Source organism: Oryctolagus cuniculus, chromosome 18 (genome assembly GCF_964237555.1).
Source record: "Oryctolagus cuniculus chromosome 18, mOryCun1.1, whole genome shotgun sequence".
NCBI classification, from domain to species: Eukaryota; Metazoa; Chordata; class Mammalia; order Lagomorpha; family Leporidae; genus Oryctolagus; species Oryctolagus cuniculus.
The window spans coordinates 39,427,822-39,454,482 of record NC_091449.1 but is presented as its reverse complement, the minus strand read 5'-3'; the positions used below and the strand labels follow the sequence as shown (position 1 = coordinate 39,454,482).

Here is a 26,661-nt window from a genome sequence, read left to right as displayed (position 1 = left end):
CTGAAGAAAGAATGGGTGAACTTGAAGACAGGTTGACATAAATTATCCAACCTGAATAGAAAAAAAGAATGAGGGATAAAAACAGGACAGAAGATATAAGAGCTGTGGGACAATACCTAACAAACCAATTTATGTACAACTAGTATCTAGTATCCAGAGAAAAGAAGAGACAAAGAATAGGCAGAAATAAGATTTTTTTTTGGAAAAAGATGATGGCTAGAATTTTCCAAAAATGATAGAAGATATTAAAGCACATATCCAAGAAGTTCAGATAACTACAAGCAGGACTAAATAACAACAAACACATCTAGACATTTCATAAGAAAATATTGAAAGCAGCCCATGAAAAAGGCTAATACATATATAAACACATATATGTATATATAATACATGTATATATGTATATATAGAGAGAGAGAAATGAAATAGTTACAGCAGAGCTCTTATTGGAAAACAATACAAGCCAGACAATGACCTCCTTAAAGCACTGAAAGAAAACTTTTAATTTGAAATTTAAATTCTGGAATTCTTTTTCTTTTTTTTTTAAGATTTATTTTTATTTATTTGCAAGTCAGTTACACAGAGAGAGGAGAGGCAGAGAGAGAGAGGTCTTCCATCTGCTGGTTCACTCCCTAATTGGCTGCAATGGCTGGAGCTGCGCTGATCTGAAGCCAGGAGCCAGGAGCTTCTTCCAGGTCTCCCACACGGGTGCAGGGGCCCAAGAACTTGGGCCATCTTCTACTGCTTTCCCAGGCCATAGCAGAGAGCTGGATCGGAAGTGAAGCAGCCGGGACTAGAACCAGCGCCCATATGGGATGCCGGTGCTTCAGGCCAGGGTGTTATCCCACTGCACCACAGCGCTGGCCCCTGGAATTCTTTTTCTAGCACATTATTTTTCTTAATATATTTTTAAAAATTTCAAGTATCAGGGACCAGCATTATGGTGTAGCAAGTTAAGCCTCTGCCTGTGACACCAGCACCCCATAGAGGTGCCAGTTAGAGACCCAGCTGCTCCACTTCTGATCCAAATTCCTGCTAATGTACCTGGGAAGGCAGCAGAAGATGGCCCAAGTACTTGGGCCCCTGCACTCATGTGGGAGACCTGGAAGAAGCACCAGGCTCTTAGCTCTGGCTGTTGTGGCCATTTGAGGAGTGAACCAACAGGTAGAAGATATCTCTCTCTCTCCTCCTCCTTCCTCTGTAACTCTGCTTTTCAAATAAATAAAAAATAAATCTTTAAAAAATCAAGTAACAGAATAATGGGATATATTTATGGAGTACATGCCTACAACGTGTAATTATATGATCAGGGTAATTGATATACCCATCATCTCAAACATTTATCATTTCTTGGTGCTATGAACACTCAAAATCTTCTCTACTGTTTTGAAAAAAATACTAATGATTGACAAGCATAGTTACCCTATTATGTTAGGGAACATTAGAAGCTATTTTCCTCTCCTGTTGCACCTGTGTACATTTACCCACCCACTCTATCCCTCATCCTTCCCCTTAAACCCCCAGTCTTACTAACCACAATTCTACTCTCTACTTTAATGAAATCAACTTTTTCTAGCATACACACATAAGTGAGAGTGTGTTGTATTTGTCTTTCTGTGGCTTACTTAATCACTTAACATACTATTTTCCAGTTCAATCCATGTTGTCGCAAATGACAGGATTTCATTCTTTTTTTATGGATGAATAATATGCCTGGGAAGGCAGTGAATGATGGCCCAACTACTTTCACCCCTGCCATCTATGTGGGAGACCAGGATGGAGTTCTCGATTCCTAGCTTCATGCTGGCCTAGACTTGCTTGTTGCTGCCATTTGGGATGGAAGATACCTATTTCTTCACCTATGGTTTTCACTCTCTATCTCTCTGTCTTTCAGATAAACAAACTGCCTTTCAAAAATTAACATATTGATTTATTTCTGGGTTGTCTAATCTGTTTCATTGGTATATGTCTGTGTGTTATGCCAATTTCATACTATTGTGACTATCATAGCTTTGGAGTACGTTTTAAAATTAAATATTGTGATGCTACAAGCTTCACTATTTTGCTCATGATTGCTTTGCCTACTTGTGATATTTTTGGCTTCACATGAATTTTGTTTTTTTTTTCCAATTCTGTCAAGGATGTCATTGATATTTTATAAGGATTGAATTGACTGCTGATGACTTTGGATAGTATGAAACCTTAACAATATTAATGCTTGCAATCTATGAACATAGGATATCTTTTCATTTATAGTGCCTTCTTCAATCAATATTTTATAATTTTCATTGTACATTTCTTTCTTCTCCTTGTTTGTCTATTCCTAGCTATTTTGCTTTTTTGGTAGCTATTGTAATTGGGATTGCTTTCTTTAATTTTTTCAGCTACTTTGTTATTGATGTATAGAAACACCACTGATTTTTGATATGTTGCTCTTATATTCTACATTTTAATTTAATTTAATATTATTTTATTTTATTTCTTTCTCTTCACTAACTGCTCTGTCCAGGACTTCCAGTAATATGCTGAGTAACAGGGATGAAAGTGGATGTCCTTGTGCTATTCCAGATCTTAGAGGAAATGCTTTTGACATTTCCACATTCTGTGCGATGTTAGCTGCAGGTTTATATGTGTTGTCTTAATTATGTTGAGGTACATTCTGTTTATACCTGACTTATTGAGGGTTTTTTTTTTTTTTTTTTTTTTTTTTTTTTTTTTTGTGATTTTTAAAGATTTATTTATATTTCTTTTTTTTTTTTTTTTTTTTTTTTTTTATTTTTTTATTTTTTTATTTTTATTTTTTTAACTTTTATTTAATGAATATACGTTTCCAAAGTACGAATAATGGATTACTATGGCTTCCCCCCCATACCGTCCCTCCCACCCACAACCCTCCCCTTTCCCACTCCCTCTCCCCTTCCATTCACATCAAGATTCATTTTCGATTCTCTTAATATACAGAAGATCAGCTTAGTATACATTAAGTAAGGATTTCAACAGTTTGCTCCCACACAGAAACATAAAGTGAAAAATAATAGATGATTTTTTTTTAATGATGATGAAATCAGATCAGACCTATTGTCATGTTTAATCCCAGTGAGAGTCAAGTTGGGAGTTGATAGTTTCTTTTCTTTTCTTTTTTTTTTTTTTTTTTTTTTTTACAGAGGATCAGTTTAGTATGCATTAAGTAAAGATTTCAACAGTTTGCACCCCCATAGAAACACAAAGTGAAATATATTGTTTGAGTACTCGTTATAGCATTAAATCTCAATGCACAGCACATTAAGGACAGAGATCCTACATGAGGAGTAAGTGCACAGTGACTCCTGTTGTTGACTTTACCAATTGACACTCCTGTCTATGGCATCAGTAATCTCCCTATGCTCCAGTCATGAGTTTCCAAGGCTATGGAAGCCCCTTGAGTTCTCCGACTCTTATCTTGTTTAGACAAGGTCATAGTCAAAGTGGAGGTTCTCTCCTCCCTTCAGAGAAAGGTACCTCCTTCTTTGAAGACCTGTTCTTTCCACTGAGATCTCACTCACAGAGATCTTTTGCCAGAGTGTCTTGGCTTTCCATGCCTGAAATACTCTCATGGGCTTTTCAGCCAGATCTGAATGCCTTTAGGGCTGATTCTGAGGCCAGAGTGCTATTTAGGGCATCTGCCATTCTATGAGTCTGCTGAGTATCTCACTTCCCATGTTGGATCACTCTCCCCTTTATTTATTCTATCGGTTAGTGTTAGCAGGTACTAGACTTGCTTATGTGCTCCCTTTGACTCTTAGTCCTTTCATTATGATCAATTGCGAACTGAAATTGATCACTTGGACTAGTGAGATGGCATTGGTACATGCCACCTTGATGGGATTAAATTGGAGTCCCCTGGTATGTTTCTAACTCTACCATTTGGGGCAAGTCAGCTTGAGCATGTCCCAAATTATATATCTCTTCCCTCTCTTATTCCTACTCTTATGTTTAACAGGGATCACATTATTGAGGGTTTTTATCATGAAACAATGGTGACTTGTCAAATGCTGCTTCTGCATCTATTGCGATATAATAGGATTCTGTCCTTCATTCTGTTGATGCAATAGATCACATACGTTGATTTGCTTATTTGAACCACCTTTGGCATAGATCCCACGTGATCATGGTGTATCATCTTCTTTATGTGCTGTCAGATGCAGTTTGCTAGTTATTCTGGTGTGGATTTTTGCAGCTGTGTTTATCAAGAATATTGGTATGAATTTTCTTTTGTGTGTGAGATTTTCTTTTGTCTGATTTTGGTTAAAGGAAAGTGATGTTGTTAGAATGAGTTTGGAAGAATTCTCTCCATTTCAAATTTTTGAAATCGTTTGTGGACTATAGTTTGTGACCTATTAGCAGTAGGTCTTTTTTAAGGTTCTGTAGAATTCAGCAGTGAAGCCCCCTAGTCTAGAGCTTTTTTTTTTTTTTTTTGTGGAAGACTTTTCTTTACTGATTCCATTTTTGTTGCTTATTACTGGTCTTTTTTTTTGACTTTCTGTTTATTTATGGTTTGACCTTGCTAGATTGTATGTGTTTAAGAATGTATCCATTTTTAGGCTGGCACCGTGGCTCACTAGGCTAATCCTCCGCCTTGCGGCACCGGCACACCGGGTTCTAGTCCCGGTCAGGGCACCAGATTCTTTCCCGGTTGCCCCTCTTCCAGCCCAGCTCTCTGCTGTGCCCCTGGAATGCAGTGGAGGATGGCCCAAGTGCTTGGGCCCTGCACCCCATGGGAGACCAGGAGAAGCACCTGGCTCCTGCCATCGGATCAGAGCAGTGCGCTGGCCGCAGTGCTCAGGCCGCGGCGGCCATTGGAGGGTGAACCAATGGCAAAAAGGAAGACCTTTGTCTCTTTCTCACTGTCCACTCTGCCTGTCAAAAAAAAAAAAAAAAAAAAAAAAAAGAATGAAAAGAATGTATCCATTTCTTCCAGGTTTTCCAGTTTGTTGGTATATGGTTGATTGTTCCTAATACTCCCAATATGATCTTTTGTGATTTCTATGGTATAAGTTGTGATCTCGTTTCCACCTCTGTTCATTTGGACCTTGTCTTTTTTAAATCTAGCAAAAAGTTTGTTGAGTATTTATCTTCACAGTGGTTACCACTTGTTGAATTCTTTATTTAGTGGAAGGTTAAGCTTGTGATTATAAAGAAAAGTGAAAGTATGTCATTGAGAAAATTAAAAGAAAAACAAAAAAAGGAAGGGGGAGAGTGGGAGTGAGGGAGTGAGGGAGAGTATTGTGGGAATATCATTATGCTCTTTAAACTGTATATAAGAAATATATGAAATTTGTTCTCTTTATATAAATTTTTAAAAATTTATTTATTTACTTGAGAGGTAGTTACAGATGGAGAGAGGAAGAGATAGAGAGGTCTTCCATCCACTAGTTCGCTCCCCAGTGAACTGGGCTGCAACGGCTGAAGCTGGGCCAATCTGAAGCCGGGAGCCAGGAGCCTCCTCTGGGTCTCTCATGTGGGTGCAGGGGCCCAAACACTTGGGCCATCTTCCACCGCTTTCCCAGGACATAGCAGAGAGCTGGATAGGAAGTGCAGCAGCTGGGACTTGAACACACACCCCATATGGGATGTCGGCACCACAGCACTGGTCCCTCTTCTATATATAAATTTTAAAAGTTTAAAAAAAGGGCATAGGATATAGGGAAGACTTTGCAAAATGAGTAATACAGCTTCTCAACGAAAGCATATCAAACTTGGTTCTGCCCGACAGGCCATCATTTTGCATCTCCATGGAATACAAGGTGTAGGTGTTCCCACTCAAAACAAAACAAAACAGAAACCAATCAACTTTGCTTTATTAATCTTGTGTATTATTTGTCTCAATTTATTTATTCTCTGATCTTTATTGTGTTTTTCACTCTACCAATTTTGGCTTTGGCTTGTCCTTGCTTTTCACTTCTTCAAGGTGCATCATTAGGTTGTCAATTTGAAATCTGGCTGGCACCACAGCTCACTAGGCTAATCCTCCGTCTGCAGTGCCAGCACACCGGGTTCTAGTCCCGGTTGGGGCGCTGGATTCTGTCCCGGTTGCTCCTCTTCCAGTCCAGCTCTTTGCTGTGGCCTGGGAGTGCAGTGAAGGATGGCCCAAGTGCTTGGGCCCTGCACCCGCGTGGGAGACCAGGAGGAAGCACCTGGCTCCTGGCTTCAGATTGGTGCAGCGCGCCGGCCGTAACAACCATTTGAGGGTGAACCGATGGAAAAAGGAAGACCTTTCTCTCTGTCTCTCTCTCACTGTCTAACTCTGCCTGTCAAGAAATAATAAATAAATAAATAAATAAATAAATAAATAAATAAATTTGAAATCTGTATTTTTTGATGTAGGTATTCATTTCTGTAAACTTCTCTCTGTGTACAGCTTATACTGTCATCCTTAGGTTTTAGTGTTTTGTTTTTCCATCTTGTTTCAAGAACTTTCTTATTTCTCTTTTCATTTCTTCATTGACAGTTTAGGAGTGTGCTGCTTAATTTTCATATATTTGTACCATTTCCAAAGCTCTTCAAAGAAATATCGGAGTTAAACTACACTATAGAGCATCTCATCCAACAGCTGCCATTGGCCTAAGTTGGGTGCTGAAATCTCCGACTCTTATTGTATTAAGGTGTACCTGTGTACCTCTCCCTTCAGGTCTGATAAGATTTGCTCATATATTTGGGTGGTCTGGTGCTGGGTGTCTATATGTTTACAACTGTCATATCCTCTAGCTGAATTGACTTCTTATCAATATACAGTGACCTCCTTTTCTGTTGTTTCATAAAATAATTATTTTAATGAAGTATTTGAAATAATTTTAAACATCTGATCAATATGATTATGCAGAAATATGAGAGTATGCTGTACTCTACAAAAAATAAAGCTAAGCATTTAAATTTAAATATACAAAACATAAGTATAGATCTCTTCTTCTTCTTTTTTTTACAGGCAGAGTGGACAGTGAGAGAGAGAGACAGAGAGAAAGGTCTTCCTTTTCCGTTGGTTCACCTCACAGTGGTCACAATGGCTGGCGCGCTGCAGCCAGCGCACCACGCTGATCCAAAGCCAGGAGCCAGATGCTTCTCCTGGTCTCCCATGGGGTGCAGGGCCCAAGCACTTGGGCCATCCTCCACTGCACTCCCTGGCCACAGCAGAGAGCTGGACTGGAAGAGGAGCAACTGGGACAGAATCCAGTGCCCCAACCAGGACTAGAACCTTGTGTGCCAGTGCCGCAGGCAGAGGATTAGCCTAGTGAGCCGTGGCGCCAGCCTAGATCTCTTCTTAGTCTTTAACATATAATAATTTATAGCATTTTACATAACTTGCTGAAACAACAAATGTGGCCAATTTAAAACTTACTATGGTGTAGAATATGGCCATAGCAGACCTGATTGGAAGAGCAGGATGAAAAGTAACATACTTGAGGTGTTTTCTCCCCTGAATGCTTTTCCTAAGAAGCACAGTGTTTCCCATTTTTAACCTTGATTCTTTTCTGTTTTGAAAATTTTTAACTCAAAGTCTGATTTATCTGATATGAATTGAGCTTCTCCTGGGTGTGAATGTGCTTGTCAGGTGTTGTGTGCTAACGTAGATTTTAGGTGGACCCCGTAGTGTGGTCTCCATAAAGTTTCTTCAGCTGTAACCCTCATCAGTGAAGTCTGGGGTCGCATTAGTGGCATAGGCTGCTGGTGTCTGACTGATGCGTCATGCCGTGTTTATGCTGGGCCTGGATGGCTGCCTCTATCAATACTGGGATGGGTGTGGACAGGCACAGGTGCTGCAGGCCAGCTGGCTGTGAAACAGGCTCGTCACAAGGAGGCCTTCACCCAGCTTCTGTCAGTCCAGGCTCAGGTGCACATGGGTGTTACAGGCCCTCCAGGTGTGAAGTGGGCTCACCTGGGGATGGGACCCGCATGGATGACTAATGGGCTGGGAGATCAGGTGTGTGAGAATGCTAACAGCTGGCTGTGCAGCAGGCTCTCCTGTAGGAAGGAGGACAACGTGTGTCTGGTTGTTGAGCCAGGCCCAGGTGTGGGGAGCAACTCAGACTAGACTGTTACTGCAATTAAGACTTATTCTATACATCTGCTCTCCCACAATATGGCGCTGGGAGAGGAGTAAACAGCTTCTACGCAGCTGCCTCTCACCAACTTGACAAGCTGCAGGAGCTGCTCCTGATTGGAGAGCAGAGTACTCGGCGTGTGGGTAGCAGAGTTGGGATTGGTGGAAGCAGACTATAAAGGAGGAGAGAGACAACATACACCAGGAACATCTAAGGGGAACACCTGAGGAACATCTGAGCAGCCCCCGAGAGAGCCGGCCGGCGGTGTGCCGCTCCCCCGCGGAAGTGGGGAAAGTGGCAGGGGGAACCGCCCTTCCACGGAGGTGGAAGGGTCGGTAGCCAACCCGGGAAGAACCAGCAGCAAACCCAGGGAGGGCCGAGCAGACAAAAGAACAGCGCAGGGTTTAGTGTCGTTCCTCCACGAAGAGGGGGAGCGACACCCAGGCACACAGGAGTTGCCAGCTGCGTCTGCTTCCTCTCAGTGTGAATCGCCTATTGCCTGGGAGATGGGGGTCATGTGTGTGTGGAAGCTAAGGTCTCAACCTTTCCGCCTGGCTGAGGCTTGAAGAGGCTAAGGTCATTTTTACTGCAGCTAAGGTCAGGGTGCTGCAGCCACTCCTGAGAGTGAGGTGGAATGACAGTGGGATCTAGCTTCCGGATAGTGCTGAGCTACCGGGCTTGGGAGTGTACCAGCAACAGAGCTACATAAACTTCGGAAACTCACCAAACTGGGTTTGGGACCTGAGAAGGCCGTGAGAGTCCCCTGTGAAATGGTATACAGCAGCGGTGGGAACTCTTGGAGGTCTCTGGCTTATCTCTCCCCATGAGTAAAGGTCTGTCCTGGTTCCGAGCCAATCTTGGCAGGGGAAGCAGGGGCAGGGGCAGGTGCCTCATTCTCCTCTCCACAGTGCTGTATTGACTTTTGCTCTCCACAGGGACTTCACCACTTGTCTGCTCTCTCTCATGTCCTTCCTCAGTCACTCCTGCCTGAATACAGTTGAGCATTCTTTAATGCGGTCCCATTTCGGGGGCAAGGTGGGGTAGGGATGTGAGTGACAGGTAACTATTCCATCATCTTGCTCAGAAAAGTATCTTTCAAAAATAGAAAGAACTTTCAAGCGAGCAATTGGGAAATTCTTTAATTTTTATTAATATATAAAGATAACCGATTTCATGTATTCCATAGATAGAATTCCAAGAAGATAACCATACTTGCCTCCCTTGAATGCCCCTCTTTCTTTCCTTTCTCTTTTTTTCCCCTTTAATTTCTTGCTTTTATAGGTATACCCACTCTGCGGGAAAGAAAGTTCTTCAAGAAGAAGAAATATGGTCCAAAGCAAAGCATTAATATCTATGGAAAGATGAAATGGAGATGAAATGGAGACCTATGGACATCTTTAAAATAAAGGTAAAGGTAAGATTTCAAAGTAAATTTTTCAATCACTGTCTAAAGTAAAAAAAAAAAAAAGCCAGTGAGTTGTAGTTAGAGCATAAATCACAACAAAATTTGTGACAAAAATTGAACAACAGGTGGAAGGCAGCCATTTAAAGCACACTAGGGTGAGGCCCATGTACTTCATGCAATAGGTGTTTATTGTTTTCAGGTGCCATGTGATTAATCAAAGATGTATATTGCATACCCAAAACAACCACTAAAGATTTTTTAAAGTGTTATAGGTAATAACCCAATAACAGAGATAAAGTGAGTCATGAAAAAAATCCCAAGTCCCAAAGCAAGCAAACCAACAGGAAAAAGATAACAAAAAACACACGAACACATGGAAAGTACTCCTAAAATGACAGAATTTAATCCGACCATATCGATAATTGCACGAGATTAAAATACTTTGAACACACCAGTTAAGAGATCATCAGATTCGCTGAAACAAATCAGGACTCAGTGCGGGATAATCCTTGCCCCTTCCTTGCCAACACTTGTCCCTTATCCGGAAAAGCTGATCAGAGAGCCTGGGGGGCTTCCTCCTTTGGTGCCTGTGGTCAATCATAATGGGGAGAAATCTACCATGGCCCATCCCTAAGCCTATTGAGAGCTCCCGGCCACTCTGCTTGTCTGTGCTCTCTCTAGCAATGTGCACCCACTTGAGACACCTTCCCAGCTCTTCCAGAAACCTCACTTATGTGTGTAACTGCTCATGCTTTCTCGGTCTGTGTGTGGGTATAATCATCAATCTTGACTTTTAAATCAACCTTGGGCAGAAATGCACTTTAAACATAAGGACGTAGATTAGTAGACATAAAAGTGAAAGGAAGGCAAATAACATAGGGTACTGAAAAAAGAAACTCGTATGGTTTTATTCATGTCAGATAAAGGGGGATATTAGAAGGAACAAAGAGAGGCATTGGAAGGAACAAAGACAGGATGGTCCTCAATGTACATGCATCTAGTGACAGAATCAGGGGTCCATTGTGATGTCTTGGGTTTGGCACCCCCCTCCAAAAGTGGTCCTTGAGACAGATTTGGCAGCAATCATTACTTTGGGGAGTGACCCCTGGAATCCCCAAAGAAAAGGGTGGAAGAGAGGCAAGGAAAGGAAAACAGCAAAAACAGACGTGCTACAAGTAGGTTTCCTAGTGGACACTGGCGTTTAGTCCCCAAGAGACCAATAGGAACTGACATAAAACAAACCCACTGTTGTTACTGAAGGGGAGTGAAGAAGCCTGGATATTTATACACCAACTTCCATTCATTATCAGCTGAGGTGTGCTTTATGGGTCTATAAGCAGAGACCAAGCCACGTGTCAGCAATTTGGAAATCCAATGACATCCGACGAAGACTAAGTTCTACAATGATATTTGGGAAAACTAGCAGCTACAAAGTACCATTCAACTCATTGTTAAAAAAAATACTACCAGATGAAATGACAAAACGGTATTGCATGTATTACTTATATACCACTCACGATCCAAGCTTTCTCCAATATGACTTCACTTTGGGCAAGTGTCTAGCCGTGGAGAACACATCTCTCAGTTCCCAGGTATCAGGTCCTCTTCCTTCCTTCTTCCTCACTAGACACCATCATCCGCTTTGGAGAGTGAAGTTGACATTCGGGTAAGAATGCCACCAATGCCACCTGGCATCTTCTTTTTTCTTTCTTCTTCTTTCTTTTCACTTCCTTCAGTGTTTTCTATCAGGATGTATGAAGAGTCGCCTGCAGGGTTTTCCCAAAGTTCCAACAGCCGGGCCACTCCCCAGGCCAGCTGAAGTGGGATTTTCATGATGGGACCTGGAATCCATGTCTCCAGTCTCCGTGTGACGCAAGCCTGTTTAGGGAGCACTGCATCTGAACGGTATGGCCTGTGTGCGTGCCAAGTTTCCAGGCGCTCTCCCTAACATCTGCTCCAATGTCTGCCTTGTGTGGCTGCGTCCGTTTCTTTAGTCATTAATCTGATGCTGAGCGTTTATGAGCAGAATTTGATGAGCAATTTGGAAAATTAGCGCTTTCTTTAGTATTATTTTTGGCATCCAGACTTTCAGAAGATGGGTGGGGTCAAAGTCCAGGGCTTTTGAAATGACTCCTCTTACATAATATACTTCCGTTTCCAGAAGAGCTGCATCAGTTCATATCAGCAATGAGACTGCATGTCAGATTTCAGGAGACCTCTGCTTGTTCATCATTGTGAATATATAAAATGAACAATTTACTTTGTCTACTTTATAAGCAATCTTATTTTATCTTTTTATTCTTTTTCTCAAACAATTGTGGATGTGATTCATTAAATCAAACCAAACATAACTTTGGGGACAAAGCCAGTCTTCACCTGTGGTTCTCCTACTGCTCAGCAGAGGGCCGCATCACAAAGGGGCAAAAGGCTTCCTCCACTCATGCCTGTGGGGAGCTGATGACGTGACAGTGTACAACGTGGATGGAAAAGAAAACCACACAAAATAGTTTAAAATTGGAGATGGGTAACATATGCCGTTGTCCTTTCCCGTGTGACCTTTTTAAAGGACAGAAGGCATAATCCACTGCTGAAAAAGCCACAGAGATGGTGGTGGAGATCTGCAGTGTTTTCTTTTCTCGTTTGCACACTCACCTGTCAAGGGCCAGGAATTTCGTTAAACATCTGACTGATGAATGGACAAACGGACGAATGATGAAGTCTGGGGACCATGGGAAGCTCTTCCCACAAAGCTGTCTGCTTTGAAAGGTTGTGGGCTCCTGGCACTGGAGGTGTGGGGCAGGAGACTGGGCCACTGGGCAGGAACTGGATGAAGTTTAAGATTGCTTCCGAACCTGAGAGCCTAGGATCCCGTGGAACACAAGCTCAGGGAGGCTAAGAGTAATGTGGCTGAGCACGGCAGGGCACTGAGTGGTCCTAGACTTTGTCAAGCTTGTTCTGGGGGTCCCTAAGCAAAAGGCACCTGCTCCCCTATGGGCGCCTTTGGGAAGCTTGTGGTGCACGAGGGTTAGGCTCCTGCAAGGCAGGCAGCCTTCTGCAGGAACTTGTTGTACCAGTTTGTGGCTTCTGTAACTTGAGAGTTTGAGCTGGACTCTTAAGATAAAAGAGGGTAAACCATGATTGAGCCTGGCTTTGATTCTCCACAGATGTCCCTGGAGATCTTCGGAAGGAGAGCTTTCCTGGCATCTCATGATCAGCCCGTGGAGCTGTGGTGGTGAGGATGTGGAGGCGAGGCCTCAGGCTCGGGGGCAGCACCTGCAAGGCCCCTCAAAGGGACAGAGAACTCCCAGGGCCTTCCAGCCTGGGGCTCTGTGCTCTGGTCCTGACCTCTCTGGCTACCTCTACGGCATGGGCATGTGGTGAGTTGTGAAATGCAAACATCAGGGGGCATGTTTGGAAATCTTTGTCCTGGGCCAAGGTGAGCAATGCCCTGACAGGTCCGTGAGTGCCCTCTGGACTTGGGGCCACCGAGCCAGGCAGCCTGGCCGTTCTGCCCAGATACCAGGAAGGAAGAGAGTGCAGGTTGTTTTCCCCCTGACCATTGGCCCACATCATAGCTGAATTCTGCTAAGTGACTCAGCAGAATAGGAAAGTCTGAAGTCTTGGATAAAGGTGACTTAGAATGTCATGTGTGAGTAGAAAATTTGAGAAACAGGCCAACAGAGTCATTGGAAGATAATCTGCTACTTGCAGACCCCAGTGGGGTGGGGGGAGGGTGGTCTCACCATGGAGGGAAGAGGAAGACCCAGGCAAGGTCAGGAGGAAGGTGGGGAGCATGGGCGAGAGCCTATGCCAGGGTTTCTGCTGGAAGGAAGAAGCAGGGAGGTCAAGCAGGCTAAGACTGGCCGGTGGCCATCATTTCTGGAGATTCGGGCACAGGGTCTGCCCTGGCGGTACGGTGCCTGGCTCCGGGGTGATCAGGCAGGGAATGGTGGCCTGTGTGTGAGAGCCTGGCAGGGAGGGAGTGCTGGGTCTGTTGGATCCTGGGCAACACAGTTCCACTAGGGTTGGCAAGGTCAGAGCATCAAACATACAATGGTTAATACAGGGGTGCAGCATGGGTCCTCGGAATACACTGGTGCCCTCCTATAGTCAGAGAAGCTGAGACTCGCAGAGGGACATGAACCTGCCCGACGCCTCCCGGAGCATCAGTCCCCGGTCTATCTCTGGTTCCTGAATCCAGAGCCAGCGTTCCAGCCCCCACTGCCCTGACAGCTCAGGCCTCAATTGATTTTGGATTTTTTTTATCTTCTTTTAGGTGGTGAGCCACTCTGAGAGGCCTGGGACTTGGCCTAAGGGAACAACAAGAAGGGACACAAATTTGGCGTAGAGCTTTTCTTTACTCCTGATTATCCCCAGGCAATGCCTTCTTGTCCCCATCTTTACAAAGTCTGCTGCCATGTTCTCAGTTTCCTCATCTGTAAAATTGATTTGATAATGCTTAGCTGGCAAGGCTTTTTCTTTTTCTTTTTTATTTGACAGGTAGAGTTATAGACAGTGAGAGAGAGAGAGAGAGAGAGAGAGAGAAAGAGAAAGGTCTTCCTTCCGTTGGTTCACTCCCCAAATGGCTGCCACGACTGGCGCTGTGCTGATCCGAAGCCAGGAGCCAGGTGCCTCTTCCTGGTCTCCCATGGGGGTGCAGGGACCCAAGCACTCGGACCATCTTCCACTGCCCTCCCAGGCTACAGCAGAGAGCTGGACTGGAAGAGGAGCAACTGGGACTAGAACCGGCACCAATATGGGATGCCAGTGCCACAGGCAGAGGATTAACCAAGTGAGCCATGGCGCCGGCCCCAGGCAAAGCTTTTTCAAGCAGTATTTAATGGACAGGAATGCACATCGGGCACATGATGTCTGTTCAGCAGGTGCACGTTCCCGTTGTTCCTATTGTTGCCTCCCACTGCGTCTGCCCACTTTTTCACTCTGGGCAGTCTGGCTCCTGCTGAAGGTGATCACCGGGCTCCTACAGGTCAGGCTCAGATGCCGCTCCCCACCCCGCCACTCCACTTTGATGCACTCAGCCCTCTGCCCAGCCTCCTCCCTCCTTGCTGGGCTTCCAGGGTGTGGTGACATTCTCCTCCTCCCTCCGATGGATTTTCTAGCCTCACCGTCGCTGTCCTTGAGTTTCCTCTTTCTCAGCTCTCACACTGGCATCCTCCATGGGGTCGCACACCAGGTTCAACATGCCTGCTCAACTGCACATCCAGCGTGTGGTTCAGAACTAGCGTCCTAGTGGGTCGATGTTTCTGGAAGCTTCTGTTCCTGCCAACAGCTCTTCCTGGCATTGACCTTAGGATGGATCTTTCATATGCTCAATTCTAGATTGCTCCTTAAAGCAGTCCTCATCCTTCAGTCGCACAAGGAGAAACTCGGGCCTGGAGGATTTAGCTGACTTAGTCAAGGTCATCTACCTACAATGTGGAAAAACCCAGCTGGAGTCCAGGTCAGACCTCCCCCCTCTGATGTGTCCTCTCTTCCTCTCCATATCCATCAGGGGAAGGGCACCAGTCTGCACCACCTGTGGTAGATACCGTGCATGGCAAAGTCCTGGGGAAGTTCGTCAGCTTAGAAGGAGTTGCACAGTCCGTGGCCGTCTTCCTGGGAATCCCCTTCGCCAAACCCCCTCTTGGATCCCTGAGGTTTGCACCACCACAGCCTGCAGAGCCATGGAGCCACGTGAAGAACACCACCTCCTACCCTCCCATGTAAGCTGTGCACGGGGCTGGCACTGGCATCTTTCAGGGGAGATGCTGTAGGAAGGAGTCAAGGCAACCCTCTGGTTGGCTTACACTTTGTTCTAGGGTCCCCAAGAGCATCCCAGAAACCTCACAGCATGCTAGAGCCCTTGGTTCAACATACTTTTATGGAGCACCTAATGTGCTAGACATGTGTAGGTTACTGGGATCCACTGGTGAATAGACCAAAGATCCTCCCTTCCTGGAGCCTGCATTCCAGCAGGGGGAGACAGATACCAAGCAATGCACAAATGGAATGAATCCTGTAAAACCTTAGACTGTGATGAGTGTGGGAATAAAAGCTTTGACCAGCTGAGGGCGCTGAGAAGTCATGGTCCTACTTTTCTCCTCTCTCGACCTCTGCAAGATTGTGCCGCGGGATGAGTGAAGGGGCGAGGCTTGATTTGAGTTCTCACTGCCGCGTGTGTCCAGCTACCCGGTCACAAGCAGAGCAGTGGTTGGTGTGCCACAGTCACCCTTATCTCCTGGGGATGAAAGCTCGAAGCTCCTCCCTCACCCCACCCCCACACACCCAGGATGCTGACACTTCATGCATCCATGTCAGCTTCACTCATCTCCTCGGCAAGGCCTTTCTGACCAGGATTCTTCCAATTGCCTTCTTTCTTCCATTTCTTTAAAAAATAATCTACTGTTGCTACCTCCTGATGGAGAGTATAATACATACTCATTACCAAAATGTAGGAAATGCAGAGGAAAAAGGTAGGGAAATTAAGACCATGTGCAATGCCATGACTCAGAGAGAATTGTTTGTAATATTTTACATCATGTTTCTCAGTAATTTTCTTGGCTGTTAATATTTTTTTTTTTTGACAGGCAGAGTGGACAGTGAGAGAGAGAGACAGAGAGAAAGGTCTTCCTTTTGCCATTGGTTCACCCTCCAATGGCCGCCGCGGCCGGTGCGCTGCGGCCGGTGCACCGCGCTGATCCGATGGCAGGAGCCAGGAGCCAGGTGCTTTTCCTGGTCTCTCATGGGGTGCAGGGCCCAAGCACCTGGGCCATCCTCCACTGCACTCCCTGGCCACAGCAGAGAGGCTGTTAATATTTTATGTAATTTTTAAAAGGTTTATTTATTTATTAGAAAGGCAGAGAGAGAGAGAGAGAGAGAGAGAGAGGTCTTCTACTTACTGGTTCACACCCTAAATGGCTGCAACAGCCAGGGCTGGGCCAGGCCAAGGCCAGGAGCCTAGAACTGTATCCGGACCTGGTATGTGGGTGTCAGGAGCCCAACTATGTGGACCATCTCCCACTGCTTTCCCAGGCCTGCTATCAAGGAGCTAGACTGGAGGTGGAACAGCTGGGACTGGAGCCAGTGCTCATGTGGGATGCCAGTATCACAGGTGGTGACATAACCTGCTTCACCATAACACCAGCCGCAGTTGTTGATATTTTAGGACTTTTTTTTTTCAGTCTCTACCTGTTTAATATTTTTTCTCTTTAAAATGGAAAAATATATACATATATATAATATTCACAGATAGTATAATGTAGGCTATATCTAATTGAGGTTTTTCTAAAGATTTTGTTTTATTTATTTGAAAAACATAGTTACAGAGAGATGAGGAGAGACAGAGCAAGAATGAGAAGGATATATATATATATTTTTTTTTTCCATCTGCTGGTTCACTCCCCAATGGCTGCAATGAAGCCAGCCGCCCAGACCCTCTTCTGGGTCCTCCCCGTGGGTTCAGGGGCCTAAGCACTTGGACCACCTTCCACTGCTTTCCCAGGCACATTAGCAGGGAGCTGGATCAGAAGCAGAGCAGCTGGGACTCGAACCAGCAACCTTACGGGATGCCAGCATTGCAGGCAGCAGCTTAACTTGATGTGCCACAGCAACAACCCCAAGTCGTCTCCTCCTCCCTCTTTTAAGATTTATTTATTCCAGAGAAGCAGAGCAATAAGGCGGGGGGGAGTAGAGGGAGAGGAAAGGAGAAGAGAGAGAGAGAAAGAGAGAGAGATCTTCTATCCGCTGATTCACTCCTCAGATGGCTGCAATAGCCAGGGCTGTGTAAGGCCAAAGTCAGGGGCCAGGATCTTCACCTGGGTCTCCCTCCTGGATCACAGGAACGCGAGTACCTGAGCCGTCCTCCACCACTTTCCCAGTGTAGCAGGGAGTTAGACTGGAAGCTGAGCGACTGGGACCCACACAGGGCTGCTGGCATTGCAAGGGGTTGCTTAACCAGCTGCACCACACACCAGCTCCAGTGTCTTGCTTTTTAATCCATCCTGTCACCTTGAGTCATTCATTCGGATAATTTACTTTGCATTCAAGGTAATCATTAACAGTCAAAGACTTACTCCTGCTATTTTGTTACATGTTTTCTATTTATCAAGCATTTTTTCTTCCTTGATAGTTGTATGGTTTTCTCTATAGTATGTTTTTATTTCTTCCTTTTACTTCTAGTGTATATATTATGACCTTTTGCTTGGTTGTTAGTTTGAGGTTTACAATAAACATTATAGTTACAATAAGTTATTTTAGAGAGTTTACAACTGAACTTCAGGAAGTAATGAAATGAACAAAATTCTACTATTTAACTCCAATTCTCCCTACATTTTTAATTTTTGATTTCATTTTTTCATCTTTTTATATTGCCTTTCATTAAAAAATTAACGCGGTTATTTTTATCTTAAATATTTTTATATGGCTGGGCCAAGTTGAAGCCAGAAGCCAGGAACTCCATCTGGGTCTCCCATGTGGGTGACAGGGACCCAAGTACTTGGGTCATCTTCTGCTGTGTTCCCTGGCACATTAGCAAGCAGCATGATCGTAAGTGGAGCAGTCAGGACTCAAACCTGTTCTCGCGTGGGATGCCAGCATCACAGGCGGCAGCTTAACCCGCTGTGCCACAATGCTGGCCCCCTCTATGTTCATCTTTATGCTAAAGATATAAGTGGTTTTCATAGCATGATTACAGTATTAGAGTGTTAGAGTAATTGTAGTTTCTATATTTTTACGGGCTCGTTTTATACCTTCAGATGTGTCCTCGTGACACTTCAGTGTTTGTTTTCTTCAGCTTGAAGAAATCGCTTGTAGCATTTCTTGCAGAGCAGGTCTGGTGAGACAAATCTTTCAGCTTTTGTTTTTCTGGGGAGTCTCTCTCCATTTCTGAAGGACAGCCTTGCTGTGCAGAAAGTGTCTTCCTTCAGTGCTCCGAGTCTATCGTCTCGCTCTTGCCGGCTGCAAGCTTTCTGCCAAGTCATATGAGAACTTCCTGACATGTTATTTGCTTTTTTTTTTTCTCGCTAGTTTTAGGTCCTCTCTTTGTTTTCTATATCTGAAGCTTTGATTATATATCTTGGGGTAGTCTTAGTGGGTTCAATCTGATGGGTCACCTTTCACCTCTTTGTACCTGGATATTTGCATCTCCAGGTTCTGAACATTCTCTGTTGCTACTTTGAATATACCTTCAACTTCCCTGTCTTTTTCAACTGCCTCTTGAACTTCAGCAGCCCAGATATTTCCAGATATTTTCTCTGTAGTTGTTGTTCAACAGGTCCTATGCATTTTCCTCATTCCTTTGTGTGTGTGTGTGTGTGTGTGTGTGTGTGTCTACTGCTCTGTGTGTTTTAAAATAGCTTGTCTTTGAATTCACTGATTCTTTTCTTTGGTCAACTTGGCTGTTAATGCTCCGGATTACATGTTTTATTCATTGTATTTTTTAGCGTGTAGATTTCCGTTTTTTAATATTTCAATCAATCAAAATTCTATAATGAATTTTGAATTATTTCTGGTTTTTTTTTGTTTTGTTTTTTTTGCTTTTCATGAAGTTCATTGAGCTTCCTGAAAGAGCTGGTTTGAACTGTTGTCTGATCATTCATCTCCATCACTCTGATGTCAGTCTCCAGCATCTTATTCTGTCTGTTTCATGAGGGCTGGTGTCCCTGAACATTCTTGATGCTGTGGGTGTGCTGATGTCTGCATGCTGAGAGATTAACTTGTCTCAGAGTTCCTAATCTGGTGTGTGCTCGTCCTTCATCAGTGGCATTTCAGATCTTCAGTGTGTCACATGACACGTCACAACTCACATGAGCCCACGACCACAGCAATCATCTTGGCACTGCAGTCTCTAATCCCAGGTTTCCCAAAAGCCTCACAAGGTCTTTAAGGTTGACAGCTCTCCAGCCCAGATGGACCTTGGGAAAGCTCAGGAACCTGGGCCATGCGGGCAAGTTTGTCGGAGACCTGAGTCCAGACTCAACTCACTGGCCAGGTGGGTGTGTCCCCAGCAGTTATGCACCATGGAGGACTGCTTCCTAAAGACAGAGAGAATCTGGAGCCGACACTGGGTTCTGCTGGGATAGAGGTGCTGGTGAAGCCATCGTGTTGGTTCAGACAGGTGCATGTTCCCCTGTGCTATCTCCTTGATTACAGAAAAAAGGACCAGCTCTAATGCTCTTTCAGAATCTGTTGTGCGACAGAGGTTGGTGAGCCCATCATATCGTCTCAAATAGGCATGTATCTCCCAAGAGGAGAGCGTTTGCAGACTGCAGTAAGTGGGGCCCATACTCAGCCTGGGTAGCCTTGGATCTGCTGCGAGCTGAAGTCCATCGTGGAGGCTTAGACTTCTGGGCCACAGGATGTAGATGAGGCTCTGGGTCCTAAAGATTAGGACTGTAAGCAGTCCACAGATGAGACCTTAGCTAAGGGGAACTGGAGTTGAGCCATGAGTCAACTTGTAAGCCTTCTGGAAAGGCCTTTGTTGGTGGGCTGTTAAGCCCCTCTGATCAAGCACTGGTGTGCACAATTCCTCCTAGACTCATTGGCAAGGGTCTTGTTGCATCTCAGGCCAAACAGAGCTGTAACAACCAAGTCTCTTGGAGAAGAGGGCCATTGCTGGGCTTGAACATGGGAGCGCAGTCAGCAGGTCTGCCAGCTGAGTGTGAATCTGCACTCTTGAAATTACCCTCCTGCGTCTTGGGTTCTGTTAGGTTTTAGAGAAATCCCCTCAATAAGATCTGGGACTGAATGTAGGAAAGGAGCTCATCTAAGGTCACCCAGTGAATTAGTGGCAGAGATGGGACTGGAATGAATCTCTCCTGAGGTTGTCCCATGGAGATGTCAGCCCTGACCTGCTGCTGCAGGCTGTATGTGTCTGCCACCTGGGTGACCCGCACGGTTTATAGAAGGCTAGCATGGACTATAACTCTTACAGCTAGGGGGAGCTGCACCCTGCAGTCCACCTTGAGGAGCTGAGAGGAGAGCGGGGCCCCATCCTGGAGGTGCAGGAAGTACATCTCCCAGGGAAGGTCAGTGTACGGGCATCCTCCTCTTCTTAGTCCAGAGTGTCCATAATGTCCTGGAGAGAATGGTGCCAAGGCCTTCTCATGGTGCAGGGTCTTTGGAGGCCTGTGTGAGTTGCAAAACCCCACCTGAACCACCCCAGATAACCTACTCATCCCCCTACCTCAAGTCTGGCGGTAGCAACTCCATTACAGCCTTCCACCTCCCAGTCCAGGCCTAGCCTGAACCAAGAAGTCGCCTTGCTCAGGTCTGGTTGTACCTCAGGGATTCTTTTTCCCCCTCAACAGGTGCTCCCAAATCACAGGGTCAGGGCCAGTGCTCTCAGAAGTCTTTGCTAACAGACTGGAGAACGTTTCTCTCGTGTATTCGGAAGACTGTCTTTACTTGAATATCTACACTCCTGCGGACTTGACAAAGAAAACCAGGCTGCCGGTAAGCATGGGGATCCCAGGTCCAGTGTGTGAAGTTCAGGTCTCAGGCTTCTTTCTACTGAAGACCAGAATGGGAAGAAGGAGATTTGAGGTGGGGGCATCACAGGCCAAGGCTCTCAGGATTTCTTCCAGCCACAGGGAACACAAATTTCCCATAGTTAAGTTTGCCTTAGTGACACAGGGTGAGTGCTGGTTCACGCCCTGGCTGCTCCACTTCTGATCCAGTTCCCTGCTAATGTGCCTGGGAAAGCAATGGAAGATGGCCTAAATGGTTGGGCCCCTGCACCTACGCAGGAGACTGGGATAAAGCTCCTGGCCCCTGGCTTCAGCCTGACCCAACCCTGGCTGTTGTGGTCATTTGGGGAATAAACCAGCAGATGGAAGACCTCTCTGTCTCTCCCTCTCTCTCTAGATAATTCTGACTTTCGAATAAATAAACAAAGCTTTTAAAAAAAAAAAGAACTAGATACCCAGGGTAGCTAAGACATGGTTTCCAACAAAGTCAAAGCCAAAAGGAATCAGAGCCAACATTTCAACTCTTTATTTACAGAGAAAGAAACTGAGGCCCAAGCAGGGGAGGGGAGCTCACACAATGGGTTGAAAAACTAGAAAGTCATTCTCTTCTGATCTCCAAACCAGGGCTCTCTAACAGACGGGAAGACAGCGTGTGTTGGCTTTCCCCCATACCCCAAGATCCATCCATGACAACGCCACTCTCTAGTGACAGAGGTGTGGGGGGCAGAGCTAGAAGGGCTTTCCTTTCTTTGTTCTCAGTCAACTATCTGGGATTTTTCAGGGCTCCTTTCCCTCTGTAAGTGTCTTTGGCACAAGCTGATGGGCCAATGAGTCAGTATCACCTAAATCAACAAAGGGACAGAGATAGGGCAGGTTGCCTGTTGCTGGGTGGAGAGAGTGGGAGATTAGGTCTGCTGGAAGCGGGCAGCTGTCAGCACCCAGCCGGTCTCCCAGGAACGCCCCTGGCTTGCTGCCCACAGTGAGCTACAAGCTGTTCCTGCACGTGCTTTATAAGGCCCTACAAGGAGGGGATAAAGGTTTGCACGCCCCTTCAATCCTTTATTCTTTTATTGTGTAGCTGGTGTCCCCATATGGGTGGGTGACTGTTCTGGTTGGGGGAGAAGGAGAAGCACAGAACTCTCAATCCACATCCCCTGCCTTTGTGGAGCTTGGATACACAGAGGAGGCAGAGAGGAGGCTTATTAGGGTGAGAAACTCTCAGGGGCCCGTGTGTTCCTGGAGACAATCACTGATGTGCAGAGAAGTTTAATTCACTCCAGAAAAGTTAAATGAGATGAAGTGCAAGGGCTGACCTAGTGTGTGTTGAGCTGGATGGATGGTCCAGCAAGGAGGATGACAGAAGCGTAGGGCAGAACCTGACATCCCGGACTTTTTCTATTTCTATCATGACACTGACAGCCTCGAGAGCCTTGGGAGGAGGTGGCATTTAGGGCTGGAGATTAAGGCAGAGGTTGCCAAGGTACTCTGAGTGGTGTGATGCCCTTGGCCCCAGCTGGGGGAGCTGCAGAGGAGGGAGACTGCTTGTTCAAGCTTTACTGGACTCTGGTGGATGTTGGGTAACAACCACCCTGAGTCAAAGCCAAGAGGTAGGTCATCAAACCGGTAACCTCTTAAGCTCTGTTTCCTGTAACCTGTGTGTCTTCTTCCTCCCCGACCAGGTGATGGTGTGGATCCATGGAGGTGGGTTACTGTCAGGTGGGGCATCCATCTATGATGGCCTGGCCCTCTCTGCCCATGAGAGTGTGGTGGTAGTGACCATTCAATACCGCTTGGGCATCTGGGGATTCCTCAGGTAAGATCCTGGACTCTCCTCATGTGTAGTGGTCCCACAGTGAGGGTGCTAGGACCCAGCTCAGGTCATGTTAGCCCTCCACAAGACCCTTCTTAAGTTCCTTGTTGAGGCATCCAAGTCCCTTCATAACTGGGCTCCACCCACCTTCTCATTGTGCACAAACACTGCTTCAGTTGCTTCTGAGTTTTAAATCTATTTTTACTACTGCCTGGAATGCCTAATCTACCCAACCCACTCCTATTCACCCTGCAAAGCCCACCACATGTTACCTCCTGTGAAACACTCATCTCTACCTATACGACCCTAGCATGTTGCATTCCTCTTTGATGACGGTTAGCAAGCAACATAGCAGTTAGGCATTTACACACTCCTCAAGGCAGGGAAAGGAAGGGGTAGACTCACAGAAGGAGCTTAGTGAACACTTGTGTACGAAGTAATGGGTGGGTGCAGGTGGGAAGTTGTCAGAGAATCTGACTCAGGGAGCAATGCTCCTGGAGAGGTAGTGGTGACCACTAAGCTCATTTCCTGTTGGGGTCCGATACACGCAGGAATCATGGCTAAAGCCTTCCTTCTCCTTCAGGTTCCCGTGGGGACAGGAACCAGTTCTTCTGCAGGCAGGTACTCGAGAATTTTCTGAGCGCATCTGACCCAGAACAGCTGCCCCTGAGACGGCTGCCGGGTGGGCATGTGTAGGAGTTCTACTCCCCAAGGGGAAAAACATAGAGCAGGAGGAGGGACTCAGGTCTGCCTTTCACTGGGTTGTGTTCCAGATTTGTTATCTCCACGGAGGTTCCACATCCCTTTCATCTGCAGCCCATGGTCTGCTCCTTGAGAATGTAAAACTGCTCTGAGATCTCCGTCCAGCTCATTCCTCCCTGTCCTCCTCTACCCAAGCCAGGCAGGTTCTCAGCTGGCCGTACCATCAGCCTCATCTTGTTAAGGTCACCAGTGAGCTTCACCAGCCCTTGGCCCAACCTTATGCCTTCTTGGCACAGACACAGATGACCACTCAGGTCTCTGAAACACTTCCTCTTCTGGTTCTTTGGCTACAGCTACCTCCTGGACTGCTTATTCTTAGCCACTTTGCTGGCCCCTTCTCCTTCACCCCCATCTTCGTGGATCTGGGTGTCCCCCATCCCTCTCCACAAACCCCTGCATTATCTCATTGGTGCTCTCAGAGCTCTCTGTTTATAACCTCCACCCTCCCTTGAAACTCAGGTGCCCATCATAAGCTACCTCCACCCCCCTCCACAGATGTCTAAAGGGAACTTCCCACGTCACCTAAACAGGCTGGACCTCGGCTCCCAAAAGTCCCTCCTCCAACAAAGACACCCCTCCCTTTCTCCAGGGCCTCTTGTGTGACTGCTGGCAGCTCCATCCTCCACGTGTGCAGGATAAAGGGCTGTGGGCAGCCTGGGCTCTTCTTTAGTTCTCACCCCACAGCAAGTTTACAGGCAAACCCTCTTGGCCCCACCTTCAAAACAGAATCAGAATCCAACCTCTTTTCATCTCTTTTTTTCCAGCCATATCCAAAGCCCTTGGTCTTGTGACTGGCTTTTTGTTATAACCACTTACTTTTAAACTCTTGCTAAATTGATACTCTGGCCAGTCTACACAATGTCCAGAGGGGTCCTGAAGACATGGAATGAGTCATGTCACATCTCTGCAGTGGTCTCCCATGTCGCCTGCAGTGGCATCCAAGTCCTTCCCAAGACACACAGCCCCCTCCAGCTGCGTCTTTTGTGCTCACACATCTGTTCACTGGACCCCAGGACCTTTGCAATTACTGTTTCTTCTTCCCAGAATTCCCTTCTTTGGAATTTGCAAGATGCCTGTCCTCATTGTACTCAGGCCTTACTGAAGCATGGCTGTCTCTAGGTATCTGCCCTCATATTGGGATCTGAAACAACACCCTACTCCCCATCCCTGCCTTTTCCTCAGCCTGGTTTGTTTTCTTGTGAAGAAGTTTCATGACCTGTCATTATATTCTGTATTTATCCATTGTTTTGTGGTCTGTAGTGTGAGCTCAGTGTATTGGGAGGTCTTTTCTGTTTTATTCTTAGACGTGTTCTAGCTCTGAGAACTCTGTTGGGCACATAGAAGATTTTTAATGTACAGTATCCAGGTGAATGAATGTGGAGCCCTGCACAGAAGTGCTGTGGAATTGGGAGGTGGGTGAAGACCCCTGTGTCAGGGGTGCTGGAGCCCAGCCTTATTCTTAAGGCTTCCCTACAGCTCACTAAGTAGTTCATTTTCCATTGCTGCAACAAAATACCTCAGGTTGGATAACTTCTAAAGCAAAAGGGTCTATTTAGCTCACAAGTTCAGAGGCTGCAGTTTCAAACAGCATAGTACTGGCTCTGGTGAGTGCTCCATTGATTATATCACATCACAACAGAGTGTACCTTGCTGGGCACCTGTGGGAAATCACACAGTGAGACAGGAAGCCAGGGCAGGGGTAGCTAACCAGGCTCCCATGAGAACTACTTTAAGCCTTTCTGAGGCCATGCCTCTAATGACCTCACAGATTGTCCCCACCTCTTAAAGGTCTGACCACCTCTGCATGTCACTCTGTTGGGAACCAAGCTTCCCACACATGAATGCTTGTTCTGCAAACTACATCGAAACCACAGCATTCTGCTCTTGGCTTCCAAGGTTCATTGTCATTCTGACAGTGCAAACTAGCCATTGCATCCTTAATAGTCCAAAAGCCTTAACTTGTTCCAGAAGTCCAAGTCCAAAGTCTCGTTTGAGGCTCAAGACCAACTCTTTCATCCATGAGACCCTGTAAAATAAAGAAGTTAGATCCTTCCAAGACAAAATGATGGCACAAGGAAATGATAAAAGCTTCTATTCTAAATGGGAGAAATAGGGAAGTCAAAATAGACTCATAGCAAGACCAGAAGTCAGCAGGTATATAAAAGCTCTGGCTCCAGCCTTTTGTGCATTCTGTGGTGGTGGTGGGGAGGGGTGCAGGGGCAGCTAAGGACTTCACTGGTTGCAGCTTAGTGGTTGATCTCTTGCACTGCCTGTTACTGTCTAAAGCTGTCCCACCAGTGTTGCACGTTGCCAATGTCTCTACCTTTCTGGGGTCCCAGCTGTGGCAACTTTCTAGTGACTCCCCTAGACATTCTAGTTGGAAATCTTTGTAGTCTATGGCATAATTCTGCTTTGCCTCTCAAGGTTTTCTTTGAAATCTTGGTGGAAGCTGCCATGACCTCATAACTCTTGCATAACCCACCTGCAAAACCAGCAAACCATGCCTGAGCCTCATTGAACTGTGGCTGAAGCAGCTTCAGAAAAACAGAATCCTGAGGTGGTCCCAGGCAGCCATCCCATGAGGTGCACCATGGGCCCTTTCCTTGACACCAATGAGCACTGACAGGCGTCTGGACCTGTGATGGGAGAGGCAACCTGGAAGATTTCTGAGACACTCTTAAGGCTTTTATCAATGGTTCCGGTGGTTGTCATTCATGGTAACTTCCACTCTGCTTCCCTTTGCTCTCACTGCAAATCTCACTGCAAGAGGCAAATAATACCCATGCTGCACCCTGAATGATTTGCTGTTCTGCCAAGCGATTGGTCCATCATTTTAAAATTTAATCTCCAATAAGATCCTAGAGCACAGAGTAGATTCAGCCAAGTTCTTCGCAGTGGTGTAATAGGGTCACTTTTACTCCCATTTCCAATCAGATATTCATTTCCATAAGAGCCCAGTTCCCCAAATGTCATCATCTTCTGAACCCATACCAAACCACCTCTCTCCCTCCCTCTACTTCATTCTAGGCTTCTTCTAGCCTGCTCCTCCCAGCTCTTCCAAGTTCTGTCCTGACCCACTTGAAAATGCTCTTCTGTGCTTTCACACATAGTTGTAGCAATGATTCCACTCCTTGGTACCAACTT

The 26,661-nt window shown here is 45.9% G+C and overlaps 1 protein-coding gene across 2 annotated transcripts in view; it reads left to right on the top strand.

Moving 5' to 3' along the window:
- The first annotated feature begins 12,612 nt into the window (after positions 1-12,612).
- The window catches only part of LOC100355283 (liver carboxylesterase 1), a 34,232-nt gene continuing 20,183 nt past the window's right edge, over positions 12,613-26,661 (top strand). For both annotated transcript variants that reach the window (XM_070061933.1, XM_070061932.1), the window contains exons 1-4: positions 12,613-12,857; positions 14,993-15,203; positions 20,787-20,931; positions 22,625-22,758. In XM_070061933.1, coding sequence (XP_069918034.1) covers positions 12,719-12,857; positions 14,993-15,203; positions 20,787-20,931; positions 22,625-22,758 — 629 coding nt within the window. In that variant the 5' untranslated portion in view covers positions 12,613-12,718. The remainder of the gene's footprint in view (positions 12,858-14,992; positions 15,204-20,786; positions 20,932-22,624; positions 22,759-26,661) is intronic.